The 26,334-nt window shown below is 41.9% G+C and overlaps 1 protein-coding gene and 1 non-coding gene across 23 annotated transcripts in view; both read right to left on the reverse strand.

Moving 5' to 3' along the window:
- ADAM22 (ADAM metallopeptidase domain 22) overlaps positions 1-26,334 on the reverse strand; it is a 245,839-nt gene that overhangs the window by 16,211 nt on the left and 203,294 nt on the right. For 5 of the 22 annotated variants that reach the window (XM_070059834.1, XM_070059833.1, XM_070059838.1 and 2 more), the window contains 8 exons: positions 22,464-22,632; positions 18,301-18,415; positions 16,871-16,961; positions 12,957-12,974; positions 6,053-6,247; positions 3,640-3,740; positions 3,270-3,336; positions 959-1,069 (listed from right to left, as the gene is read on the reverse strand). In XM_070059834.1, the coding sequence (XP_069915935.1) occupies positions 959-1,069; positions 3,270-3,336; positions 3,640-3,740; positions 6,053-6,247; positions 12,957-12,974; positions 16,871-16,961; positions 18,301-18,415; positions 22,464-22,632 (867 nt within the window). The other 17 variants (XM_070059837.1, XM_070059845.1, XM_070059839.1 and 14 more) reach the window with 9 other exon arrangements.
- On the reverse strand, positions 12,338-12,467 carry LOC127492718 (small nucleolar RNA SNORA40). The gene has a single exon (XR_007922415.1). It is a non-coding gene; the product is annotated as a small nucleolar RNA SNORA40 (small nucleolar RNA).

The following is a 26,334-nucleotide window of genomic DNA, read 5'->3' on the forward strand; positions in this document are numbered from 1 at the left end:
ACAGCTGTATTTTAAAAATCAGGTTGTTTTCCACAGCCCTTTCCCTCCTGTGTAGCCATGAAGTTATTGTGCAAAACATCATCGTGCATGCAACTCCCTCTGGAAATAACGGCTCAGATGGGTTCTTTGCGTGGAAGACCATTTTTGCCAAGACAATGTCTCCTGGCTTACAAACAGCTCCTTCTAGTTTTGCCTTTAGCCACAATCATTGCCAACTTGCACTTTTCACAGAGATAGCCAATTACAACTTGCATAAAGATTTCCACTGAGACTCTGAACAAAAAAAAAAAAAAAAAAAAAGTCGAAAAGCAAATGCAGCCACAGATGAAGGCTAGTGAAGGCTCCGGCCTGGGGAGAACCGTGGGAAGCCCATGCAGCTGTCATCAGGTGAGACACAGCCACGCCGCAAACAGAGGCAGACGGCCACTCCAGGAGGAGACTGCTGCTCCTTTCCCTGGTCATCTCCGAAACTCAAGGACTGGTGCCATGGCTGCTCCGTGCAGGCTACGACCGCATGGCTTGACCTGCATCGCAGAGCCTCTTCCGCCATCTCAGGGAGCACGGCTGAATGCTGTGACTTGGAGAACTCTCCACGGCTGCTCCTGCTGGGCAGATGCCCAGCAGAGTGTCTTCACGGTGGGCTCCTGACATCTCTAGGGTGGGGTGGCTGGGGTCATGGCATTTTATCAAACTGCAGTCAACCTGCCTAAGTGGCTTGACTTGGCTCGTAGCGCAACATGCAAATAAAAAAAAATGCATTACATGGCGTAGGAGAGCTCTCAGTGTTCTCCAGGATGGAGAGGCAGAGGAGAATTAGCCAGTGCCGGCTGGACCAGGAGCACCTCCGAGCAGACACGGGAGCTCAGTCAAAGATCAAATGACCCTGTTCTCAGACAAGGGAGGGACTTGGAAGGAGATTAAGCGGCAGCCCAGAATGAAGGGGCAGGTGGAGACTGACCTGTGATCCAGACTCCCTGTCTGGGGGCTGTCAGAGCCCCCTGGGCTTATGCCTTGGGATGGGACTGTCTGGGCGAGGGAGTGCCCAGGCTCAGGTGCTTGGGGCTCCCTCCTGTAAAAACACAATATATAACACAAAGTCTAAGCCAAGAAAGTTTTTTACATCATGTACAACAGTGAGGAAGATGCAAAGCTTTGAGTGGAGAACAGTACAATCAACAAGGACGTTTTATTCTGTTAATCAGCAGAGCGTGCATTCGTGCTGCATGTTTTCACTCGTGTCCCAGTTTTTGTCCCATCCTTTGGGATGATGAGATTCTAAAGGGAATGCCGAAATTTCAGACCTGAAAGACTTCTTATCTATAAACTAACAGAATCAGGGTAGGTTTGTGGTCAGTCTGCTGCTCTCAAAGTCGCACAAAATGGTAATAAGCATATCAGAAGCAAATGGGATCACTTAAATGGGGAACGTAGAAAAAAAAAGGGCCAACATAATTCTTGATATGCTGTGCATCGGGGCGCTTGCAAGAGAACAAGCGTACATGGGAAAGTGTATGTGCTGAGAGAGGAGAGGCCGTTCCCGTACGAGCAGGTGCGTGAGGATGGTGACCAGCTTCACTGCACTAACACGAGTCAGGCAACCCATAAATCAAAGGGAACCTCTCACGGTCTCCCTAAAAGGACCCTGGTATGACGTCTTGTTAAACACTACAACTTAGTGATCTCGCAGACTGGATTTATCAATGGCTATCTGTTGCATTGTAATTTTCATCTCCTGGTGTGAGTACAAATTTCACACAGAATTTTTAAAAATACCTAAGTGAATACCCTAGAAAATACTGTATAAATATTGTTAATATATAAACCAGATATTCTTAGGAATATATGCCTAAACTCATAGATTTAACATATAATTGAATTTTTTGACTTAGTAGTTTTCAAAGCCTTGTTATAGGAAATATTGTTAGAACACTAAACTGTACACAAGGGAAGATCTGAAGAATGTCTTACAGTTTTATCCCTACTTTTAGGAGACAGGCTAAGGAGACTGGACCAGGTGACTTCATGCAAAACAAACTAGGTCACATTCCAAGAAGAGTTCATCAACAATGAGCCTTAAAGCATCTCGAGATAAACTCTCCAGATTAGTTCCTTGGGATGGAGTTCTAGGATGCCATTCTAGACCATGCAGTGCTATCATCTGAATCTATACGTTCTATGGGGAGGTATCCTCGGGAAACTTGGAAGAGACATTTACAACACAATACCATTCAGGTGGACAGTCCAAATTTCAGGGCAACGTTATTATTCCTGGACTGAAAAGGGCAGGATATATGATGGAAAAGCTAACGTAAGCTTCTGACAAGTTAACCAACAACGCCTGCTATTCAGACTGCTTAAGTATTAAGGCATGAAGAAGCCACAGAGATCCTGGGAATAATAACTACCACTACAGGCAGGAACAGGTGATTACATTTAAGTAGGATTAAAAAAATAGTGGGTGATTAAAACCAGACGGCAGGGTCAGTCCAGAAGGGTTCCCAGGGTGTGTTTCATTCCGTGCAGGGAAGAATAGGTTCGAGGAAGCTTTGTTTCGCTTGTGCTTGCATTGTGGAGAAACAAACAAAGTGTGTAGTGTTTACTTCATTATAACAAGACTTTAAGTATAACTTCCGGTCCCACTCCCTCTAAACACAAAATCATTGTGGCTATCATTTAAGAAAAGACAACGTTGCCTGTAGTGACAATGATTCCGTTAAAGTGCAAGTTTAGGTGGATGCCCTTTTAAATGTCCTTGGAAGGGAGATTTAAAAGGGAGCCTGATTCCACTAGTCTGAGAGAATGCTTAGATGGCAGCCATGAAGACCTGGGGTGGCGGTTTCAGATCGTGAGCAGTCAGTCCCATGCTCTGGTGCGTGGGAAGCTCTCCCTGACGCTTCCAGGCTGTGTGGGTACCGGGGAGCGGGAGGGTGACCCTTTGAGATGGCTGGACCCCCAGGTGATGAGAAGAAAGGAATGTTATCAAAATTCCCTTCAAACGGAACCAAGACACCACAATGGCAGGTGACTGGAGCAAAACCCCACAGCGAGGGTGAGACCCCGCTGTCAGTGAATATTGGTATGGGCACAGTTGCGGAGATGCCTATGTAAAAGAGAAAAGCCATGGTTAATTCTTAAAGGGCAAAAAAGAAATCGAAAAGACAAAACCAAGACCAAAGGCATGGTTTACAGTTCTTTGTCTGGTTAATTAACATCTGACACTAAGTGCACAGAACCTTGGAGGGCCCTTTTCCAGAGAGGCTGGGACTTACTCAGTTGAGTTAGATCGAGGTCTAAATCTTTTGCCTCTGATTTTCTTTCTGTTGCCTCCCAGGTTACCTGAAAAAGATGGTTCATAACTAGATTTCCACATGAATAAATAATTTTCCTGGGTCCAATTATATGGTGTTTTAAGTGGATATAATGCACAACCAGCCCAAAATGGCACTTTACCCAATCCTATCATTTCCCACCCAAGAAAAAAAAAAAAAAAACTGAAATCTCATCTAAATATTCTCTTCGTAGAAGAGTTTCTTCTCTTTGGAGAAGAGTTTATAGGAGAGACCAGGTCTTCATTACTAGTGACTACGGAATGCAGAATTTGAATGTGTGGACAAAGGGTTTCAGAATGCTGCCTGATACCTTGCCAAGAGTTACTTCGAGGTCGTCCATTTTCACAGATGTCTGAAATATGTTTTGTGTCTGGAATCCTTTCACTCCATGAGTGAGAGAGCCCATTGGACCTGAAATTGAAAATATTTGTATGTTGTTCCAAAAGGTAAGCAAATGTTCTGAAATCAGTAAGCAAAAGTTGTATTCATTACTGTGCATTGAATAAAACACATCGAGAAAGAAAACAGTCTGAAATGAAAGAATGAAGAGAACATGAAAGTCTTCATGAAGAAGGCAGAATTACACAACATTCAATTTAAGAAAAGTCAAGTACAATGGAACCCCATTACAACAGTCTACAAATGAAAAGCTTCAGGCCACTGTGCAAGCCAATTCACACTCCCCAGGACACAGCAATTACAAATAGCAAATGCACCATACATTTTGGTTACATCAACCACAACAGCAGTTATAATGGGGTCCCACCATAGATGTTTCTTAATTGTAAAGCAATGATTTCCATTCCAATATTATGAGAACATGGACTTCCAAGAGATTACATGAAGATTTTGATCAACTGAAGCTAAGTGACCTTTATTAAAGTAATATTTGGTTTTCTGAAACAACAAAATCTTCTGAGGATTGGCATTTTGATCCACAAATATGGTCCAAAAAAGGACAGGAGGTGTTGATTAGCTGTCCAATAACTGAACTCACGTCTGTCATGGAAGGTCTCTCACAAAGCCCATGTGCCGTTAAGCCCTTCTGCTATTCGGGTCCTGCCATCTTTATATGAATCATCTATAAGAAGCAAAACATACACACCTACCTTGTACTACAGAGGCAAATCCAAACTACACGTACTAAGGGGAAGTCTACTTACAAATATCAAAAGTATATTTTAACTGCTTAAAAATTACAACCCACTGAGTGTTTTCCTATAATCTGAGAATTATTCAACTGGATAATTTGAACTTTTCTTTAAGGTACTTTAGAAGATGACAGTAAAACATCTTTTCCACATTGCTAATTGCTAGTAATGTTTATTTTTAAAGATACTGTACAGATGAGTGAAAATATGGAACTCAGCACAATTACTACATGTTAATTCTCCAGGCTGAAACTTTTCGACATCATTTGCTACCTATAGAATGATTTCTATTTTGAACAAAAGGACTACAGAAATACTGCTGGAAACCACTGATTTTTCTACTTTTTAACTATGTCATTTAATATCTAATATTTGACCAAGAAAATATTTGTATCATGAGAGATTGCAAATAGATCACAAGTCATCTTCTCTTAACCAGCAAGCCTGCAATAGTTAAAAGTACACTGTTTTAAAAAACATTGTTCTCTAAAACTGTACTCCTTGACTCCAAACTATTAGTTCTACACTTGCTTTAAGGTATATTATTCAAGTGGAAATGATTTTCCATGTTTCACAAAGTTCTGCATAAAGCAGATTCCCAGATTTCACTAAATCCTCCTCTCCTCCTCCCAGGTCACTGTTTATAAAGACTGAGTGCCATGGCAGAATTTTCACGGAGGGTTCACTTGATCAGAACTCTCAAAGAGATCTTGAGTCCTCTCAATAGACTAGCAATTTTCCTTTCACTGTACAAGGTATCTAACGTGCTGAAAATCAGGTGTGGGGTTTCTATCTAAAACTTCTTCCTATCTATTACACCTGTATTGGCATCTTTAAAGAAATTCTTCACAAGAATATTTTAGCTTCCTTTACTGTGAATAGAAGCCTTTGTCCCTGAAACATTACAATTGTTTATTTCCTCTACCCATTTCTTTTATTGATTATAAAGCATGCAGGATTTCAAATGGCATCAGACACCTTCAAATGCTAGAACAAGAATACATCATCACTCTTTGGGGCATATAAACAGTATGTTCATCCCAGTTGCACTATTATAAAACTCAGGCAAATACTAAGCATACTTAAATTAATTTGTCAACTAAAATATAGGTTATAAAGTCTACAAATAATCATCCCATTAAAAAGGCAAAAATCATAATATTCAAATACATGATTCACAGAAAAGCAATCTTAGTTTCACAGCAAGCTTAGTTTTGATATATATATAAAATTAAAAATATTCAATGCAGCACTTATATTACCAATTTATGTTAACAACCACTTTTATTGAAGCATGACAGTAACCTTTTTCTTTGACTACCAAACATGACATAAAGCTCACCATTTAAAATATTATTAAATATTTTATACAGTTTCTTAAGCCATATAAAAGCAAGACTGAAAAACCCTGGGGTTTCTACATCGATTTAGGGTGACTGATTGATTGTTTCCATTTTGTGGCCTGATTTGTTTAACAAGTGGTTCTGAGCATATGGCATTTTGCAGTAGAGTAATCAAAGAACAAAGGATACCAGTTCTTAACATTCAAGAAAGAAGAAGAAGTAATCAAACCTGCTGCAAAATAATGAAATGTTCTGACTAATGGAATAATGTGTGATGGAACAGGTAGAAATCTGAAAATGCGACAGAAAAGCAGACCTCTTCTTAGAACTAGATGCTGAGTTTGTGCTGACTCCGGGAGGAATGTCGCTATAAAAAGAGTCACCATCTCCAGGCTTTTTTACATAATCTCCCTGGGGTAACTGTCTAAGGCATAATAAACATTTCAGAGTCAGAAAACAAGACACACACATGAACACAGACATATACAAATATTATTTCAGGAAAAAGAGAGGTCGGGATAATGATCTACATGAATCAAATCTATAACAACACATGACATTATTAATAAATGTGACAAGTTAAAGTCATTCTATCTGTAGAGATCAGAACTGCAATCACTGACATCTTTTTAGTCTGGATGAGAGAAGTCTTTGTTGGGGGAAGATATGGAAAGATGAGCTTTTTCACTGTATCTTCATCATACTTAAAGACATGTTAACTGCAGTTTTGCCCTTTATTTAAAAAAAATTGCTATTGCAGGAGATGTGTGAGGACAGGTAAGACCTTGCCCAAAGCACCCTTGTTTTCTCACGGTGGTCAATAAAATACTCATGATTTTCCAACACCATACGGTGTGACCTTGATTGGTCTTATAAGATCTGGTTGATTTGTATGCTATCCTACATTTTAATCAAATAATTCCATATCAGAGTCTGGTGTTCCATTTTGAGGTTCCCTGCTTATTTAACAGAAATACAAGAATCAAAAAGGCAATTTTATAAATGTATGTGAGGGAAGATAATTTAGCAAGAGGGTGGAAAGGTGGAAAAAAATAACAATTTTTGTGGAGACTGCGTAAGGATCTTGACAGGTGGACGGCAGGTGACCTCACTTCTCTGACTCCACTGTAGTGGCAGTGGGCATTGTTACCGACTCCCTCATCTAATTGGAACAAATGTTTATGATTTCTCCCAGAGGAATCATGTAGAAACTTTCAGAGAGGGCTCCACCCCTACCCTCTTCAGCCCTTGGGCAGTGGCTAATTTGATCATGTGCCAATGCGTGGTCCGCAAACATCAACTGCATCTAAAGTTGGATTCAGTTCCATTCAGCGCTCTTGTTGAGGGGCCACAGACCAGGGCTGGACTGAGAATCCTAAACAGAGCCCAAACTTCCTGACTCCTTTCCCTTTCCGATTTCTCCTTAGTTACCAGGATAATCGTGTTAGTTGCTGATGCTAAATTTTTTCCCAAAAATGACACTTTTGTGTATTTTCTTTCTTATATTTAGTCCTTATTGTAAATGCTTAAAATAATTGGCCATTTGTTCTGAGTGACTGAATATCTTCTCATGCTATTCCAAAGCTATGTATTCCTACGTCTCTCCATCTCTGAAGATTTCCAATGGATATGAAGCACATATTTGAATTTGTGATATTTAATCTACTTCCCCTGCAATTTAACTAAAGAAAGTAGAATCTCTCTGGCTTGATGGATGAGACTAATTCTACTTGTAATTCTTTGATACAGATTGTTCCAAAATATGTTTTTAATTCTGTAGGTGACTTCAGTTCACAATAGTTATCCTTTCTTTTTCCCAGCATCATATGAAACATCAATTTTAAAGGAAAATAATACCAACCATGTATTTACAGTGTTAACATGCAACATATGATACTGTCTTCTGGTGCAGATCTCTGATCTCTGGGATCTTATTTCCTGCTGTCTTTGGTATCAGTAAAATACTCCATCCATGCTTGAGGAAAAGGTTCTCAATAAAATCAGAGTTCTATATTTTGCCTTGAAGAGCAAACTTGCTTTTAATATCAGATTAATATTTATAAAATAATACCACAGAATGTCCCATCAACATTACTTTTCCAAAAATGATCTTTAGGGTTAACAAATACTTTTTGTTGCTATTACCATTAACAGTGGTCTTTATAAGTCTCTCCAAATTCACATGAAATAAAGACAGGCTATTACATGAGAGCTCTGAACTACATTTCATCTTTCCCTTATCCTATCCCTAACTGACATCCTCTTAACATGGTTCAGTAATGCAGGCAATTGCCTGGCATGTAGCAAGGTTCACTAAGCTCATTCTGCAGGTGGAAATGGGCTGCCTCTCATACGGATGGGGTCCGGACTTGCTCTGCTTTTTTACTGAGCATGTTTTTACCAAGATTTCAATGGAGTTTCCCTTCAATCCCATAGTCATACTTAACACAGGGCACAAATATCCCCAGTGCTAACCACGTAATTGAGGGTTTCTGTCAAGGAGCTGGAGGGGAATTTTGCATCATTGCGCATCTGGGATACCACCTCATTTTTGTCACCCTGGGCAGTTCAGATTCCTATTTATCTGCAATGCAAAGTCTCCAACACACAGAAATTCCTCCTTTGTATTGCCTTTAAAACACTAAAAGAAATGCACGTAACTTTGCACAGTAAATGTCTATGATAGAAAAATAAATGTCGTTAAGGCTCTTAAGGATAACATCTAATGGCTGTCACTGTCTAGATTTACCCTTCACACAACGCTCATTACATACTATAGCTAAGCTACTGCTTCTCCCATTAGTGAGGATACAGAACATCAGCTCCTTGTGATCTGTAAGGTAGCCCCTCATCTGTGATGCAAGATCTTAAAGGACCACCTAGACGACCCCTTCAGAAGCTTTTAACTGAACTTCTTTACTTCTTTTCCAAGTCCTCGATTATCTTTATGGTTTTCTTCCTAAATGTTGAGTGTTTTCCATGTCTCCTCAGATTATGAAATGTGAAGGTGATTGCCATGCTAGGTGGCCTGACCAGGACTAAGTTTTATAATGAGAAAATTACTTTATATGTCTCATATTATATGCAGATATTTTAGACCTGTGCATGATTTTTATTAAAATCATCAAAATAAAATTAATGCTTATGTAACCACGTATTTTCTCCTCAAAAAGGATCCCTTCCCACATTACTGACAGGTTTCTTCCCTATCAGTCCTCGGCATTTCACTCTGATCTGCACTGATGCATTGAGGCTGCTTCCCAGGCTCTAAGATAAGGATCAACCCAGGTCAACTTAATGACTATAGCCAAATACAATGATTTCTCCTCAGGTCTAGGATGGCTGTGTTTATTGGTTATTTGTTCTTTTCTTTCTTCAGAAGACAAAGTCAATCCAACTTTTGACATTTTCCTAATTATAAATCATCTAATTATTGTGTGAAATTTGAACATTAAGTAAGACTGTCTCCTGGATCACCCCAAAAGACTTTAGGCAAATGGCTGCTCCTGTTATAGAGAGAAGTCTGAGCTTTCCTGCAAGCATCCAATGAACTAATGCAGTATTTATTTTTATAGTATTTGTCTTAACAATGCACCTGCATACTGAAAATGAGGGAAAGAAAAATATTTCACCACGTCTTGTCTTTAATACTGACACAGGTTTTCTTCAACACTTGGTTGAAGTCTTGGCTGACTCTTATTGGAATTGTTACTTTAATGTTTTAAGAGCTATTGTATGAAGTGTACCAAGTCACACTGACAGATGCATGAATATCACTGAAAAAATAATATAAAACAAACTAAGAAAGGTTTCAAAAAAAGTAGGGAGTTTGCAAGCAAAAAAATAAAATGCCTAATAACAGGTGAGCGAGAAAAGATGTGGGCTGGGACCTAATTATTCTATTTCTCCTTAATCATAACAATGTACATTCATTTCAGACAAAGGAAAAGAATACAATTTCAGCTGAATATGGATGGCTTATACTTCTCAGTTCAATGAAGATGTCTTACTCCATTGTTGTTTGCAAACCTGCCTGAAAACTGAAACACTTGCAATCCTTATTGCAAACCATACAGCTTCTAGATCCTGAAGTGACTATGCTATAAAATCAACAAACAAAAAATCAATGAAGAGGCTGTGGAAGTTTCCTTTCTGAAGATTTTAAACAAAAGACAGCTCTCCCCTTCCAGTCACCTGATGTGTAAGGCTTCTCCTGGCTTCATGGTTCCATGGCTGTATTCTTCATGAGAGGACAGTGGGAGATTTAAAGTGACACTGTTTAAATGTGGGGTTCCATCTACAGTATGGCCCAGAATGGGGCTCCCATTTATTTATTAAGCAAAAAATTCAACATGGGTTTGCTTCTTGTCTTTCTGTCAGATTTCCAAGTAAACTTTTTAATATACTAAAAACCTTGAGGACACAGGCTCAGGAGGAAGTCTACCAGGTTCTCAGATTCACTCACGGAGTTGCTTGCCTGCCCTCTCCAGTAATCTTAAAGTTATGCCCAGTCTGACATTTCTGAGCCACTACAACACTGATAAGCATCTGATGACTGGCGACATATGCAATGTCTTGCATATGCAAAACTTCACATTCAACAGTACTTCCGCAGCTCATCAAGTAGGTGTGGGTCTCCCTCATGCTGATGCCTGCTTCCGTCCCCTTGGGAACCACCATACCCACCTCTTCCACTAGCAGATCAGAGAAACACAAAGGCTTCAGAGGCCACACACTAAGAACTTCCCTTCCCTAATGCTTGACAGATTATAGAGAACTTTATTTGGTTTTAGCGTTAAAAAAGTTTAAGTGACTTTCCAACATCACATACTAGCAGATTTCTAACTGCTTCTCAATAAATCTTCCCATTATAGAAGTCAATGGAAAATCTAATTTAAAGACAATTAAAATTCAAAATTCTTAATTCTACTTCTTGGCATCCATTAGAACTGGGCAGATTTTCATTCAAATCCTTCCAGATAGTTATTTAAGATGGGAAAATTTCTTAATGCATGCTTTGTTGGCCTTACTGCTTTCTGTATAATAACAGGTATTCCCAAATAGGAAAGCCTTTCAGAAGATGCTTCTGCATTCACAACCTTTTATATAAAGTCTGTTCTTTGCTACTTCTCTATTTTGAGAACAATCTACAAACCTAATATTTATTAGTTATTGATAAGGGCCAAAAAAGGGGGCATTGTTGAAACATATCAAAATATACAAAACAAAGATCCACAAAGGATATGACAATTCTCAAAATATAGACAATTCCAAAAGAGGAGCCAGAGTGATGAAATGATGACTCAGTAACACCAGGAGACAAGTCTATCAGGCACATACTTGGGATTCCTAGTGTGAAAACACTCTTAATTATCATTATACATATATTTTGTTAGATAAGAAATTGGTGCACACTTTTAAATTATCATTTGTGTATAGCATGGGAGAACATATCTTAGAGCACTGTGTTAGCTTTGCTTATGTTTGAAACATTTAATTTTCCTTTTTGTACGTTCAGCAATATTAAGTTACATTACAGCCTTAGTGTCAATGGACATGGAGAGGAAGGCCAGTTTTTCATCTTACTCCCTAATGGGATTTTCCCCTGAAGAAAGCCACCAAACTTAGGCTTCCAATATGACTGATGAACTTCTACACAGCTGAAAGCCCAAGTGGCTTCTACTCTACTAAAAAGCATTTTTGGAACTAAGAGTAGGTAATTCACAAAGAAATTCATTTACTCCTAAAATTTAGTTCATTTGGTCTGCTTTACTTTTTTACAATAATGATGAGTTTGTTATTGCAGGGTAAGGTCAATATTATCTAATATCTATGCAAAATGGCTAGGATTTCAACTGTTACCCCCTGGGCATGATACATCTATAGAGATTTTATAGATACTTCGGCTAAGGCCTTATAGGGATTTTAAATGACAACACAGAGAGAAACAGATGAATAAGGATTAAAATCTTGGCTTATTAAAAGAATTAAAGTTGTGGCTGGGGCCTGAAAGACTATAGCCGCATTTATTTTACCTTATTCCTGACCTGCCATAGTATGCAACGGAACAGGAGGAATCTGCTTAAACACCTTGAGTAGAGAACTAAATGCCCTGTGATGTGCACGATCTGGTCTGGGCTCCTGTTTCTCCAGGGTAGTATTTTTAATTCATCTTGGCAATAGCTAATAGCATTAATAACGTTTTAAATGCAAAAAGCAAACACTGTACTACAATGTTATGTGCTAATTTAGATTTCGATAAAATAGATAAATCTAAAATAAATAAATAAATCTAAAATAAAATAGACAACATGAATGGTCTGCAGCTCCTTACACACTGTTGGCTAACCACAGACTTCAAGGTCCTGCTGCATAGACTGCCTGACTTTATGGGCATTCTGATTTTAAAAACAGATAAAAACAGTAGGAGATTCCAAGTATACAAATTCTTTCTTTTACTACCTGTGTTATTACTTAATCAGTACTAAAATATTTTCTTTTAATTTTTTTTCATCCTATTCCTGTTTCTATGTATCAAAACTCATACTGATCAGTGAGTTCTGATCTACAAAAGAAGGTTTATTTTTTGCACCTGTATGTCAAAATACTTTGTTACATGGAGATAAAAAGGTTCAACAAGTGCCAGAAGTTCCCCTGATAACAACACTGTGCCTAAATATTGTCACTTATAAATGGAAGTTGTTAATATAACAGCAAAAGATAAAAATAAATCCCTCAGAAAATACTAAGCAATTAGAATGTTATAAGAATAAAGTTAATAAACTAATGCAAGCCAATGTGACATCTTAACATTGAGGAAGTCTGTTCTAGATGTAAAAAAAAAAAAGTCAACTTCTATGAGTATTACTATAAAAATACCACAAGAACCTTGGCTAACAGTAGTATTGTTGGATGAAAGAACCATTAAAATTAAATAATGACATCTATTTTAAGTTAATACAGTTCAAATTAGTAAATTATTATTTCAAGATAATGAAAAATCAAGATTAATATTTGAACATTATAACATAAAAACAAAGTGAATCTGATTTATAATTGCATGTATGAGTTCCAACAAGGCTAACAGGAGTTGAACCTTTCAATTCTATGTTCAGATTATTCTTATCACATACCTCTGTTCTCGATAGTTTCTTTTCATGACAAGAAGAGAAAGGGAAGAAAACAAAAGAATTAGTTATCTCTGGAGTAGCTGAAGAGGGAGCAGTAAATATAAAAGCTCTAGCATTCTCTGGAAGATCTTCCCTAGAGACTCAGAACTGCAGAATTAAAACAGGGAACACACACACAGAGCTTTCATCTTTGGGACAGATGACACCCAAAGATCTGTGACAATACTGTCACATAACTATTTTTAAAGGCATAAATAAGCTGCCGCTGTTCAAGAGCAACTGCTTCTTACCATTAATTGTGCTGTACTAAATATTACTAATGTTCAAAAGTCAACCTCATTTCAAATGCAGGCTTTCAGATGTATGTACTGATTTAAATAATGAAATTAATAAATGAAGTCACATAAAGATTAACTATATTCTCATAGAAACAAAATCATAATTCATTCCTATTGGAATATATACCCCAAACTATAGCTATTCCTAAGAACTTCAAATACGAGAACATTTCATTGTTCATGAACGGTAACAGTGAGCTAACCTGCAGCTGTTAGGTGCTGTTAGGTGCCTCCTAGGTCATTCTGCTTACTCACTGCAAACACCCGTTCCATGTTTAGTTCCTTGACCATAAGCTAAAGTAAGCTTACATGAGTTTCAGAATGAACTGATCTAAAGGGTTTGCTTCTGTAGTGCAAGTGGCTTTTTCCAAGAGAATCATTAGCTTCCTATGTGGACATAATTATATGTGCATTCTTGGAAGACATGCTAGAAAGGTCAAATGATCGAGTATTTCTGGATTCCTTCCTCTACGGTCAAGGATAATGCTTCTAGATGAACTTCATCTGCCAACCTATTCCATCTACACTACAAGTGTTATGTTTCATAATGGGCATATAGGGTAAAAATGTCAACATGTCGTTACTTTTCATTCCATATAAAATCAGATGAGGTAAAAATAAGCCTAGCATCTTTGAGTCAATATTTTCTAATCTGTATTCCCTCAATCTAATGACCTGAGCTGTACAGTTCTAAATGAGCACTCCTCACTTCCTAGTCCTGGTGGGCCTCACCCCAAGGCTTGGAGAAGAGGGAGAGAGCTTAACTGAAGGCACTAACCAGAAAATGAGTTCTCAGATCCTGAATCTGCTTTTGAATTGCAAGTGAAATGTGTGAAACACCAAATTCATGAGTTTAACGCCTCTATTAAAATTTGCATGCTTTCATCCTATGTTTAAATATTCTGAATAAGAAACATTAACACTTTAATCGTTCAGATTCAATAATTTAGGAAGAGGAGCCGTCACTGTGAACACGACTTGTCTTTTTCCCTAATCCATCTGCAAAGTGCACATATTCTCAAGTGAAAACAGTAAGGCCTCGACAGAACGTCAGAAATTCAGAAATCACACTTTTAACTCTGATCGTGAAAACAAACATGCAATTTCAGGAGCAACAGGAGCAGGTGTGTGGGTTTCATATTTTCTGAAAGGGCAGATTTTCCAAGATTACAAAAATGAAATGTGCTTGCAGCAGGAGGCAGGAAGTCACAACCGGCTTTCCTCTCCATTTTCATGTGACCAAAAAAAAACCACGGAGCTACTTCAAAACGGCGATGCTCACTACCAGTAGCATACAAGGGAGGCCAAGTAAACAGGCTAACCTGCCTGTGGAGCGGGTCAAGGGTGCACAAAGAAGCCTTCCTTTCAGATGGGTAATTTCCTAAGTCTCAATGTTGGGCTGAAGTAAGACTGTTAGTGTGCACTGTACCTCAAAACCTCCCACCAGAGAGGCCCAAAGGGATCTGCGTGGGTGTGAGCATGGACCATCACGTAGGACAGGGCTAGGGCTCATTTCCTAGGGCACAGCTCTCTACTGTGCTGAGCCATGTCAGCCATGCTACTCCAATCCTCACCACGGCCATCTGCCACCTACCACAGTCCCCAGAAGGCCTTCTGTGCCTCAGTACTTGTAGCATAAGAATGACTGTGGCAATAAATGAACTGCTCTTTCTTTTCAAAGACACTCTTTCAGGGTTTATATGCAAATGCCATGTGCATTTTTAAGTTTTCTTTCACCATACAGAAATGATTAAGAAGATATGAGCGGATGCTTCAAACAGTTCTTGGAAAATGGAATTAAAAGATAAGTTTTATTTTGGAGCAAACAAGTTTTGAGATCCATGCAGGATTTTCATAGCACAAAGTCTCCACGAACTTTACAACGACCCTTCATACATTAACTCACAAAACAAAGGTGAGCCAAAGGAAGGGTTCTGGATAATTTTAGTCTATAATATCTAATTTCCAAAATTGCTAGTGATCTCAGTGTGATTCATGAGGAAAAATATGCTATCAAATGGGATAAAATTCTCGGAGTGCAGAGCAGAAGTTGCAGGCTTCTAAAATGAGAAAAACCCTGGGCCTGTGGATTACAACTCCCTCATCAGATCAGCAGAAAATGATTTTTAGTTGAAGTGAAGTGAAGTGAAGTCTCCCCACATTTAAGATTTAACTCATTTAACCTAAATCATCTACTTAAATATTAAGGACAGTTTTTACATCATTAGATAAAAGTTCTTAAAATGAAGACTGACCATGTTAATTATACAAATAGGGTTTGAAGGTGTCAAGGTATTTACTTAGCAAAATGTTTAAGAGTCTCAAATATTATTCAAAAGTTGTATGACTCACAACTTGTTAAAATTTATATGTAAAACCCAAACAGCTGAAAGCTAAACTCAGCAGCTTAAGAAAGAAGTTAGGCTTTCCAAATTTGTAACCTGGGATTGAAATGTTTTTAATATTTATTTACGAAGTAGAGAGACACAGAGAGGGAGACAAAGAGAAAGAGTTCCCATCTGCTGGTTCATTTCCCAAATGCCTGGAATGGCAAAGGGGAGGCTGGGAGCCAGGAACTGAATCCGGGTCTCCCACATGGGTGTCCGAAGCCCAATTACTTGAGCCATCACTGCTAGTTCCCAAGGTCTACTTCAGCAGGAAGCTGGAGTCAGGAGCTGTGGCTGGAATTGAACCAGGCACTATGATATGGAATGCAGGTATCTTTAACTGCAAGCTCAAATGTCCACCCTGAATTTTATTTTACTTTTTAGGATTTGTTTATTTATTTGAAGGGCAGAATGATGGAGGGAGAAGAGAGACAGAGATCTTCCATCTAAAAGGTTCACTGCTCAAATGCCCACACAGCTGGGGCTGGTCCAGGCAGAAGCCAGGAGCCAGGCACTCCATCTGGGTCTCCCACAGGGGTGGCAGGGATGCCCATACATGGGCCATCGCCTGTTGCCTCCTGGGTGTATTAGCAGGAAGCTGCATCAGAAGTGGAAGAGCCAGGATCTGAACCACAGGATTTGCCACAACACCCAGCCCAGAATTTCAATGAATCTCATAACAGTCTTTTCTTCACATAATGGACAAAGAGTGCCTCTTCCATACTGGTCATGAAGACAAAGAGGTTTTGCCTTATGAAGCAGATCAGCTGCTACTCTTCTTGTTGCTGTGAATGTGGCTAGCACAGCACGAAGTGATCTGATTGACTGTCTTGCTCTCATCTGGGGGCATTGGTTCAAGTCAAGAGAAGCTCTGGCACTAAAGAGCAAACCAAACTAGCCTTTGTAGAAGACATAATTTATTCAGATGCCTTTTAATCCACATCAATGCCTTCAACAATATTCAATACTCATAGAATAAAGACAAGCTGTCTCAAAAGTTTCAAAAAATGATCACTTATTATTCCAACTATGCCATGAATAATCAGATTGACCACTGAGTCAGATAAATTTGCACTCAAGTATGAGTCACAAGCATTCTATCTAAAGGCACAGAACTTTCTACATGTTTTCATTTAATCAAAATGCTTAAAAGCAAATTTTGACAGTAATAATATTGAAACATTGCACTTACTTATATCCCCATGCAGTTATTCCTAATATAAGGGCCAGCACTAAAATGGTGCCAGCTATTATGCCTATTATGATATTGGTGCCAGCTACACCTGTAACAAAAAACCAAGAAAGAAACTAGATCAGTGATCTACAATTCGTTCAGGAAATTTACTCTCCAGATTTGTAAGCATTATACTACTAATATTTTTTAAAGAAAAAAATGAGTATTTTCCAAAGGAAGAAAATCATAGTTCAGTAATTACATCAAGTGTTTTTTTAAAAAAATAATTTTTTGTGTATGTTGCTTTTTAATTCTTGTCTGAGCACATTTTGCACAGTTGTATTTTCCATGTATTTTTATGCAAAATATGATGTCACTGACATAAAGGCAGGCGCAGTGACGGCACAAAGGGAAAGGAAATGCTACTCCATGGCACAGCACCTGTCAGGGAGGACCCTTTAGAAAGTTCCTCTTAGCCGGCGCCGCGGCTCAACAGGCTAATCCTCCACCTAGCGGCACCAGCACACCGGGTTCTAGTCCCGGTCGGGGTGCTGGATTCTGTCCTGGTTGCCCCTCTTACAGTCCAGCTCTCTGCTATGGCCCGGGAGTGCAGTGGAGGATGGCCCAAGTACTTGGGCCCTGCACCCCATGGGAGACCAGGAGAAGCACCTGGCTCCTGCCTTCGGATCAGCGCAGTGCGCGGGCCGCAGCGGCCATTGGAGGGTGAACCAATGGCAAAAGGAAGACCTTTCTCTCTGTCTCTCTCTCACTGTCCACTCTGCCTGTCAAAAAAAAAAAAAAAAAAAAAAAAAGAAAGTTCCTTTTGACTGTTAATTCTTTCTCAGAAACTAGAAATGTTACTGCTCACATCACTCCACTTTGGTTTGTTTGTTTGTTTGTTTTTATTATTATTTGACAGGCAGAATTAGAGAGAGAGACAGAGAGAAAGGTCTTCTTTCCATTGGTTCACCCCCAAAATGGCCCGCCACGGCCATCATGCTGTGCCGATCTGAAGCCAGGAGCCAGGTGCTTCCTCCTGGTCTCCCACGCGGGTGCAGGGCCCAAGCACTTGGGCCATCCTCCTCTGCCCTCCCGGGCCCTAGCAGAGAGCCGGACTGGAAGAGGAGCAACCGGGACTAGAACCGGAGTCCATATGGGATGCCGGCGCCGCAGGCAGGGGATTAACCTAGTGAGCCATGGCACTGGGCCCACATCACTCCATTCTGACAATTAATATAAGACCTTATTGCTTTGGGTCTCTGTGTGGTATTGTCTCTCTCAAAGTGAATATAAACTTCTGCAGGGAGAAAACATGCCTACAGGTTTACAGGATTAGTACATTATATGAGTATAACTTTGCATTATCACAAAAATAATTCAAACAAAAATGTCTGATGGGCAGTTTTTTCTTTCCTTGTGAATAAAGACTATATAAAGACTATACCTACCATTACCAGACAGAGTGATCCCAGCCTTTGTGTCATCATTGTGAGGGAAGTAAGTGTTACAGTCAGCACCTGTCCAGTGCCTGTTACACACACACTTCAGCTCGTTACTGCACACCTGCAAGCCAAAATCAAACAGAATTAATACCAACTCGCCAGTACACAGCAATGAAAAATGAACACTAATTTGTAATTATTTTATGCTTAGAATTTGGTAACACTGAAAACTGTTGGTACTTTCTTCCTAATACTAATAACTTTTATCTCACACTGCAGTACCAGAAAATATATACTTTTTTTTTCTAGAGAAAAAAGTTGACCCAAAAGGGACAATGAATTTTTAAAATTAATTAATTACTGAGAAAGGCAGAGCAACAGAGAGAGAGAGGGAGAGACGAAGATCCTCCATCTGCTGGCTCATTTCCCAAATAGCTTCAAGAGCCAGGTCTGGGCTGTGCAGAAGCCAGAAGCCAAGAATTGCATCTTAGTCTGCCACATGGGTAGCAGGGGCCCGCGCACTTGCACCATCCTCCGCTGCTTTCCCGGGTGCATTATTAGCAGGGAACCAGCATGAAAGTGAAGCAACCAGGACTCCAACTGGTGCTCTGACATGGGATGCCGGTGTCTCAGGCGGCAGCTTCACCTGCTGCACCACAACACCCACTTCAGAACAGCGAATCTCAGGAGAGGAACGCACATAGCTCTTCAAAAACCTCAATGACATCATTGTTTTGACTTTCATTGACTTAAGTTTTATGAGGGAGATTTTTAAAAATTAGCAGCAGACATACAATCATCTGTCAATTATCTAATACAAAAGGCTTTTTGTCTTCTTCCAAGAAGAGGGATTTTGTGCATAACGTTATTAATTTTCTTAGGAAGCAGAAGATAAGGAAACGTGCGACAGAGAAGCGGGGTGGCCTGCTGGTGCGCAGGGCTGAGAGAAAAGCTCCACAAGGAAAACTTCACACTGAAACGGCACCAAATCTTTTTCATTATGAACAATCTCTATGCATTTATTCCGCCAAGAAACAGAATCTACCCCTGAATCTTATCATTCAAAGTAACTCTGAATGGAGTAGGAAGTAGAACAGAGTTAAATTAAGTTTCAGACCAGGAAGTGCTGCCCAAGACAGTGCCTCACGGCACAGGTTTCTGTCTCGTCTGATCTGATTTTTCAGAAGTCAACATCCACCCACATATAAATGTAGCTATAAAAAAGCCCCATCAAGGGGCCAGCACTGTGGTGCAGCAGGTAAAGCTGCTGCCTGCAGTGCCGATAACCCATATGGGCGCTGGTTCAAGTCTCCACTGTCCCACGTCCCATCCAGCTCTTTGCTATGGCCTGGGAAAGCAGCAGAAGATGGCCCAATTCCATGGGCTCCTGAACCCTCATGGAAGACCTTGAAGAAGCTCCCTTTCCCTCTGAGCCTGAAGGCAGGTGTGTCTCCCTGACCCTCTGTGCTGGAAGACAGGTGTGTCTCCCTGTCCCTCTGAGCCAGAAGACAGGTGTGTCTCCCTGCCCCTCTGTGCCGGAAGACAGGTGTGTCCCTGTCCCTCTGTGCCGGAAGACAGGTGTGTCTCCCTGTCCCTCTGTGCTGGAAGACAGGTGTGTCTCCCTGTCCCTCTGTGCTGGAAGACAGGTGTGTCCCTGTCCCTCTGTGCCGGAAGACAGGTGTGTCTCCCTGTCCCCCTGAGCTGGAAGACAGGTGTGTCTCCCTGTCCCTCTGTGCCGGAAGACAGGTGTGTCTCCCTGTCCCTCTGTGCCGGAAGACAGGTGTGTCTCCCTGCCCCTCTGTGCCGGAAGACAGGTGTGTCTCCCTGCCCCTCTGTGCCAGAAGACAGGTGTGTCCCTGTCCCTCTGAGCCTGAAGACAGGTGTGTCCCTGTCCCTCTGTGCCGGAAGACAGGTGTGTCTCCCTGTCCCCCTGAGCCGGAAGACAGGTGTGTCTCCCTGTCCCTCTGAGCCGGAAGACAGGTGTGTCTCCCTGTCCCTCTGTGCCGGAAGACAGGTGTGTCTCCCTGTCCCTCTGAGCCGGAAGACAGGTGTGTCTCCCTGTCCCTCTGTGCCGGAAGACAGGTGTGTCTCCCTGTCCCTCTGTGCCGGAAGACAGGTGTGTCTCCCTGTCCCTCTGAGCCAGAAGACAGGTGTGTCTCCCTGTCCCTCTGTGCCGGAAGACAGGTGTGTCTCCCTGTCCCTCTGTGCCGGAAGACAGGTGTGTCTCCCTGTCCCCCTGAGCCGGAAGACAGGTGTGTCTCCCTGTCCCTCTGTGCCGGAAGACAGGTGTGTCTCCCTGTCCCTCTGTGCCGGAAGACAGGTGTGTCTCCCTGCCCCTCTGTGCCGGAAGACAGGTGTGTCTCCCTGTCCCTCTGTGCCGGAAGACAGGTGTGTCTCCCTGCCCCTCTGTGCCGGAAGACAGGTGTGTCTCCCTGTCCCTCTGTGCCGGAAGACAGGTGTGTCCCTGTCCCTCTGAGCCTGAAGACAGGTGTGTCCCTGTCCCTCTGTGCCGGAAGACAGGTGTGTCTCCCTGTCCCCCTGAGCCGGAAGACAGGTGTGTCTCCCTGTCCCCCTGAGCCGGAAGACAGGTGTGTCTCCCTGTCCCTCTGTGCCGGAAGACAGGTGTGTCTCCCTGTCCCTCTGTGCCGGAAGACAGGTGTGTCTCCCTGTCCCTCTGAGCCGGAAGACAGGTGTGTCTCCCTGCCCCTCTGTGCCGGAAGACAGGTGTGTCTCCCTGTCCCTCTGTGCCGGAAGACAGGTGTGTCTCCCTGTCCCCCTGAGCCGGAAGACAGGTGTGTCTCCCTGTCCCTCTGTGCCGGAAGACAGGTGTGTCTCCCTGTCCCTCTGTGCCGGAAGACAGGTGTGTCTCCCTGCCCCTCTGTGCCGGAAGACAGGTGTGTCTCCCTGCCCCTCTGTGCCGGAAGACAGGTGTGTCCCTGTCCCTCTGAGCCTGAAGACAGGTGTGTCCCTGTCCCTCTGTGCCGGAAGACAGGTGTGTCTCCCTGTCCCCCTGAGCTGGAAGACAGGTGTGTCTCCCTGTCCCTCTGTGCCGGAAGACAGGTGTGTCTCCCTGTCCCTCTGTGCCGGAAGACAGGTGTGTCTCCCTGTCCCTCTGTGCCGGAAGACAGGTGTGTCTCCCTGTCCCTCTGAGCCGGAAGACAGGTGTGTCTCCCTGTCCCTCTGTGCCGGAAGACAGGTGTGTCTCCCTGTCCCTCTGTGCCGGAAGACAGGTGTGTCTCCCTGTCCCTCTGAGCCAGAAGACAGGTGTGTCTCTGCCCCTCTGAGCCTGAAGACAGGTGTGTCTCCCTGCCCCTCTGAGCCTGAAGACAGGTGTGTCCCTGTCCCTCTGAGCTGGAAGACAGGTGTGTCTCCCTGTCCCTCTGAGCTGGGAGAGTGCCCATCCTCCCAGTGAGGACAACAGCCTGCCATCCCCCAGCTTCCTCTGGCATATCCCTCAGGTGTGTGTGTGACTGATAGGGATCAAGGGCTCACAGTTCCAGATCAGGGATCCTCTGCCTCAGCTGGATAATACAACCAGTAAAGCCAACAGTGAAAGGAAAAGCACACAGCACAGACTCAAAGAAACAGAACGCACATTTCTGTATTGGTATCAACTCTTCACTGGACAAGACAATAGAGAATCCTCGCTAACAGAGGATAAATTCTTACCCTGTGAACTGACATACTGAGGACCTACAGTATCTGAACGAGAACTGAAAGACAGAAAGTAAACTGTCTCACACCAGGGAGACTTCCCCTGGCGCATGCCGTTCTCACTCCTAGGATGCGCTCCGAGAGGGTACACACTGCTCTGCCTACAGCCCTCATGGCTGTCTGCTCTGATAACTCAGTGCCCAGACCACACACCACAGCATCCCCCTGCTTTTTTTTTTTTTTAATCCTGTTAGCATTTATTACAATCCATTTCCCAACTCACTTGTGGAAAGCTGGTATTACATGAGGCCACATTTACATAAGAGGAAAGAAGAATTTGGTTACAAAGATTTTCCTTTTTCCTTTTGCCTAAACTCTCTGGGATTCCAGAACAGAAGCATTCCAGTAGTCATGATCAAATGAGAAACAGATAATGGGGCTTTCTGTAATTAGGGAAATACTTCTGTGACAGAAAAGAAATGAACAGTTCCTCAGGCGAGGTGCCAGATACTTACTCCGTTTCCTGAACAGACAGTGCCTTCTTTACTGCTTAAGCAAGTGCTGAAGTTGAAAGACGCCACGGGAAGGCACCTGTGTTCTAAGCACATCATTTGGGGACCACATGGTGTCCCATCCTCCACATAGCCAAGATCCACGTCTTCTTCCAGCTTCACATGTCCGCCACTAAACACGGTCAGGAAGAAAAGGAAAGCGCTGTTCTGTTAATTCAGTCTTCCTGAGAACAGGCCCGAAATCTCGAAACTGGACATCACTTCTCCTATCTACCACCCGTAACTGTGATCAAATCCAACAGCACAATCGTGTTGAACATCTCTTTTAATCTTTCTGCATAAATTGATAACATTTAGTATTCTAACACGATAGTTATCACAAGGGTCTGAATTGCAATGGCTGTATCATTTTGCCTTGGCTGTGATGTGCAAGTCCAGGAAGCCATTATTAGTAGTACTTTATTTGATAAGCAGGTTTCAAGGTCTCAAATGTGTTTCAAAGATGGAAGTGATTTGGGGTTTTTATTTCCCAAAAGATTGCATATGTACAAATTATATTTGAGAATAACTAAACTATTGTAGCTTTACCATACAAATAACAAGCCTACATCCTATTTAGAAATTTTTTTAAAAACACAATGAGAATTTAACGTGTATATTTAAAATCAATTTATTTATATGGTACTATGTCAACACTAGTATAAAATCTTCATTCTTCTGATTTACTTATTTTATCCAAATTATACATGTACATAGCTTAAATAGTTAAATAGTTTCTCAATTATAATAAAGCATCCTCCTGTCATTACTCCTCCACATATTATTCCTGGGAACATAATAATTTATATCCCTAATTGATTTTTAAGTATTTATTCATTTATTTATTTGAAAGGCAGAATGATATAGAAGAAGAGACAGAAACAGAGATATCTTCCACTTATTGGTTTCATCCCCAAATACCTGCAAAAGACAGGGCTGGGCCAGGCCAAAGCCAGAAGCCAGGAGCTGCACTGGTCTTCTCATGTGCAACCCAGGTACTTAGACCATCATCTGCTGCCTCCCAAGTGTTTAGAAGGACACTGGATCAGAAGCAGAGGAGGGACTCAAGCCTAGGCACACAGATTTGGGGTGCAGGTGTCCCAAATGGCGGGTTAATATGCTGTGCCACAATACTCATCCCCAATATCCTCTTTTGTTATTTATTTATGCATGTATTGTTAAATAGTGAGTTTGTATTACTATTTTTATTATTGAATTTTATATATTATCAGCTGACTTCCCTCTGTAGAATTTGAAAGTTTACCTCTTCTCCTTCCTTCTCACACTACACCCATAAATTTCCATTTTCCCTATCTTTCCATTTTAAACTTTTGCTTAATTGATAGTTAAATCAATTACAAATATGCACATTATAACTACACAAATGTTACTCAGCTGACTGATAGGCCAGGATTAAATCCTTTCCCTACACAACATTTTCTTTTCCTTCAGCAAGCCATTTATTTGTGTGCTGTTTCTTGCCTACTTTTCTAAGAATGTGTCACTAATTCAAAAGTAACCCAAGCTCTGTGCTGGCTGTCAGAATCTCCACAATGTGTCTGAGCGTCGCTCCTCCCACTAGAGCTCTCTCCCAAGGCTGCTCCTGTCCAGCTGTCTCCCTGTATCCGGCACAGACCTGTAAATCTTGGATTCTCCCCTCTACCGATTTCCAGCAGCTTCCTGGGAAAGGGCGTAGAAGTGTACATTTTGCAAAACTTGCATCTCCGCGGAAGTCTCTATTTTCTAACCTCACACCTGAAGGACAGCTCGTCAGGGCTGGAAATAACGTTTTCTACTGTCCTCTAACTGCTGGAACTCCCGTGGGTAAGTCCTGGGCCATTCGAACTCCTGTGGCTTGCTTTCTTCCTCCCCTGTGGAATCCAGGATTCTTTTCACTGTTCTACGGTTCCAGAGTTTGTAATGGTCCACTGAGATTTGCCTGTGATTTCACTCATGGTACCCAGGACTTGGTGAGCTGTCGATGCGGAAACTCGAGCCTCCTTACTCTTGAGTTATTTGCTGACATTCCCTCACTGCTGTTCCCCGCCCCTCCTTTTTCTTTTTTTTAACTTCTAATTTGTTAAGTTTTCCCCCAGTTCCATTTCTTTGCCTCTTTTTGCCCTATTTTCTAGGAAATAATTTCAACTACTGAGCTTTATTTCTGCCACCATATTTTAAATTTCCAACAGCAAGTTTTCCTTCACTGAACGGCCTGTTTTTTTTTTTTTTTTTTTTTCTTTTTCAGTCAGAGTTACACAGAGAGAGGAGAGGCAGAGAGAGAGAGGTCTTCCATCTGTTGGCTCACACCCCAGATGGCCACAATGGTCGGAGCTGTGCCAATCTGGAACCAGGAGCCAGGAGCTTCTTCCAGGTCTCCCACGTGGGTGCAGGGGCCCAGGGACTTGGGCCATCTTCTACTGCTTTCCCAGGCCATAGCAGAGAGCTGGATCGGAAGTGGAGCAGCCGGGACTAGAACTGGCTTCCAAGCCGGCGCTTCAGGCCAGGGCGTTAACCCGCTGTGCCACAGTGCCGGCCCCATGTTGCTATTGTTAACAGCACTCTATTTTCTTATTTTGTGACAGAAATCTCTCGTACCTCATGGATATTAATACTTCTGTTTCTTTTTTTCATGTGAGAGACTTCCTTCATATTTTAGCTAGGGGGCCAAGGTAGGTCTTACGACGGAGGCTGGACCATTTCCATATGACCCTGGCATCAACAGTGCACACTGTCCCCAAGCTTAGAAGCCATTTCTTTAATTCTCTGTGGAGTACACAAATCTTCCATGGAAGGGTGGGCACTCCCCAGTGTATCCCAATCAGGAAAGTGAGCTCCAGGCATATCTAATGGCTTCTTTAATACATCAGCCCACCCATCTCCACTCTTTTCTCCCTCTTCCAAGTATACAGGACACATCTAATCCCTGAGCCTTTTGGAAAGTCTCAGTGTTATCCTGGATTGGTCCTCGGTTTCCCCATTACTGATGGGAATTCAGCTATCTTAGCACTGATCACCCTTGCACTACATACCTGCTCGTTCCACCCACTCAAAAATGTCAATGATGTTGCTGCTTCCTTCTTTCTGTGCCTCCCTGTGGATTTATCAGTTCTAAAAAGGATCTATTTACAAGGCAAGAATTTAGCCTAGTGTTAAGCTGCTGGTTGGGATGCCTACATCTCCTATTGGGTACCTGGGGTTGAAGCCTAGCTCTGCTCTTTTTTATTTATTTAATGAATGTGTTTTTATGTAGATACAACTTTAGGAATACAGTGGTTCTTTCTCCCATGCCCTCCACTTCGCTCCCTTCCCGCCCCCCATTCCCTCTCCCATCTCCTTCTGCATTGTAGATCATTTTTGGTATGACTTTAACCAGAGAGGACCATCTCTATGCTCATCGTAGATTTCAACAATTTGCCCCCACACCCACACACAACATACAGAGTACAGTTTGGGGAGAGAACTTGCAGTCAATTCTCATATTGCAATTCAATAGGGACAGAGGTCCTATCTGGGGAGCAAGTGCACAGTGACTACTGTTGTTCCTTTAACAATTAACACTCTTTTTGATGGTGTCAGTGATCATCCGAGGCTCTTGTCTCAAATCCAGCTTTCTGTTACTGCGCACACTGGGAGGCACTGAGTGGTGGCTCAAGTAGGACTGAGTTTCCAGCTCCCAGCTTTGACCCGGCCCTGTCTCGGCTGTGGAGGGCAGGTGGGGAGTGGACCAGTGAACGGCAGCTCTCTCTGTCGCCTTCCCTCTTTCCCTCTTTTCCTTCCGTCTTGCTCTCTCTGCCCCATCCTTTCTTTTCTTTTCTCCTCTCCTCTGCTTTCCTTT

The sequence above is a fragment of the Oryctolagus cuniculus genome, chromosome 16 (assembly GCF_964237555.1).
Source record: "Oryctolagus cuniculus chromosome 16, mOryCun1.1, whole genome shotgun sequence".
NCBI lineage: Eukaryota > Metazoa > Chordata > Mammalia > Lagomorpha > Leporidae > Oryctolagus > Oryctolagus cuniculus.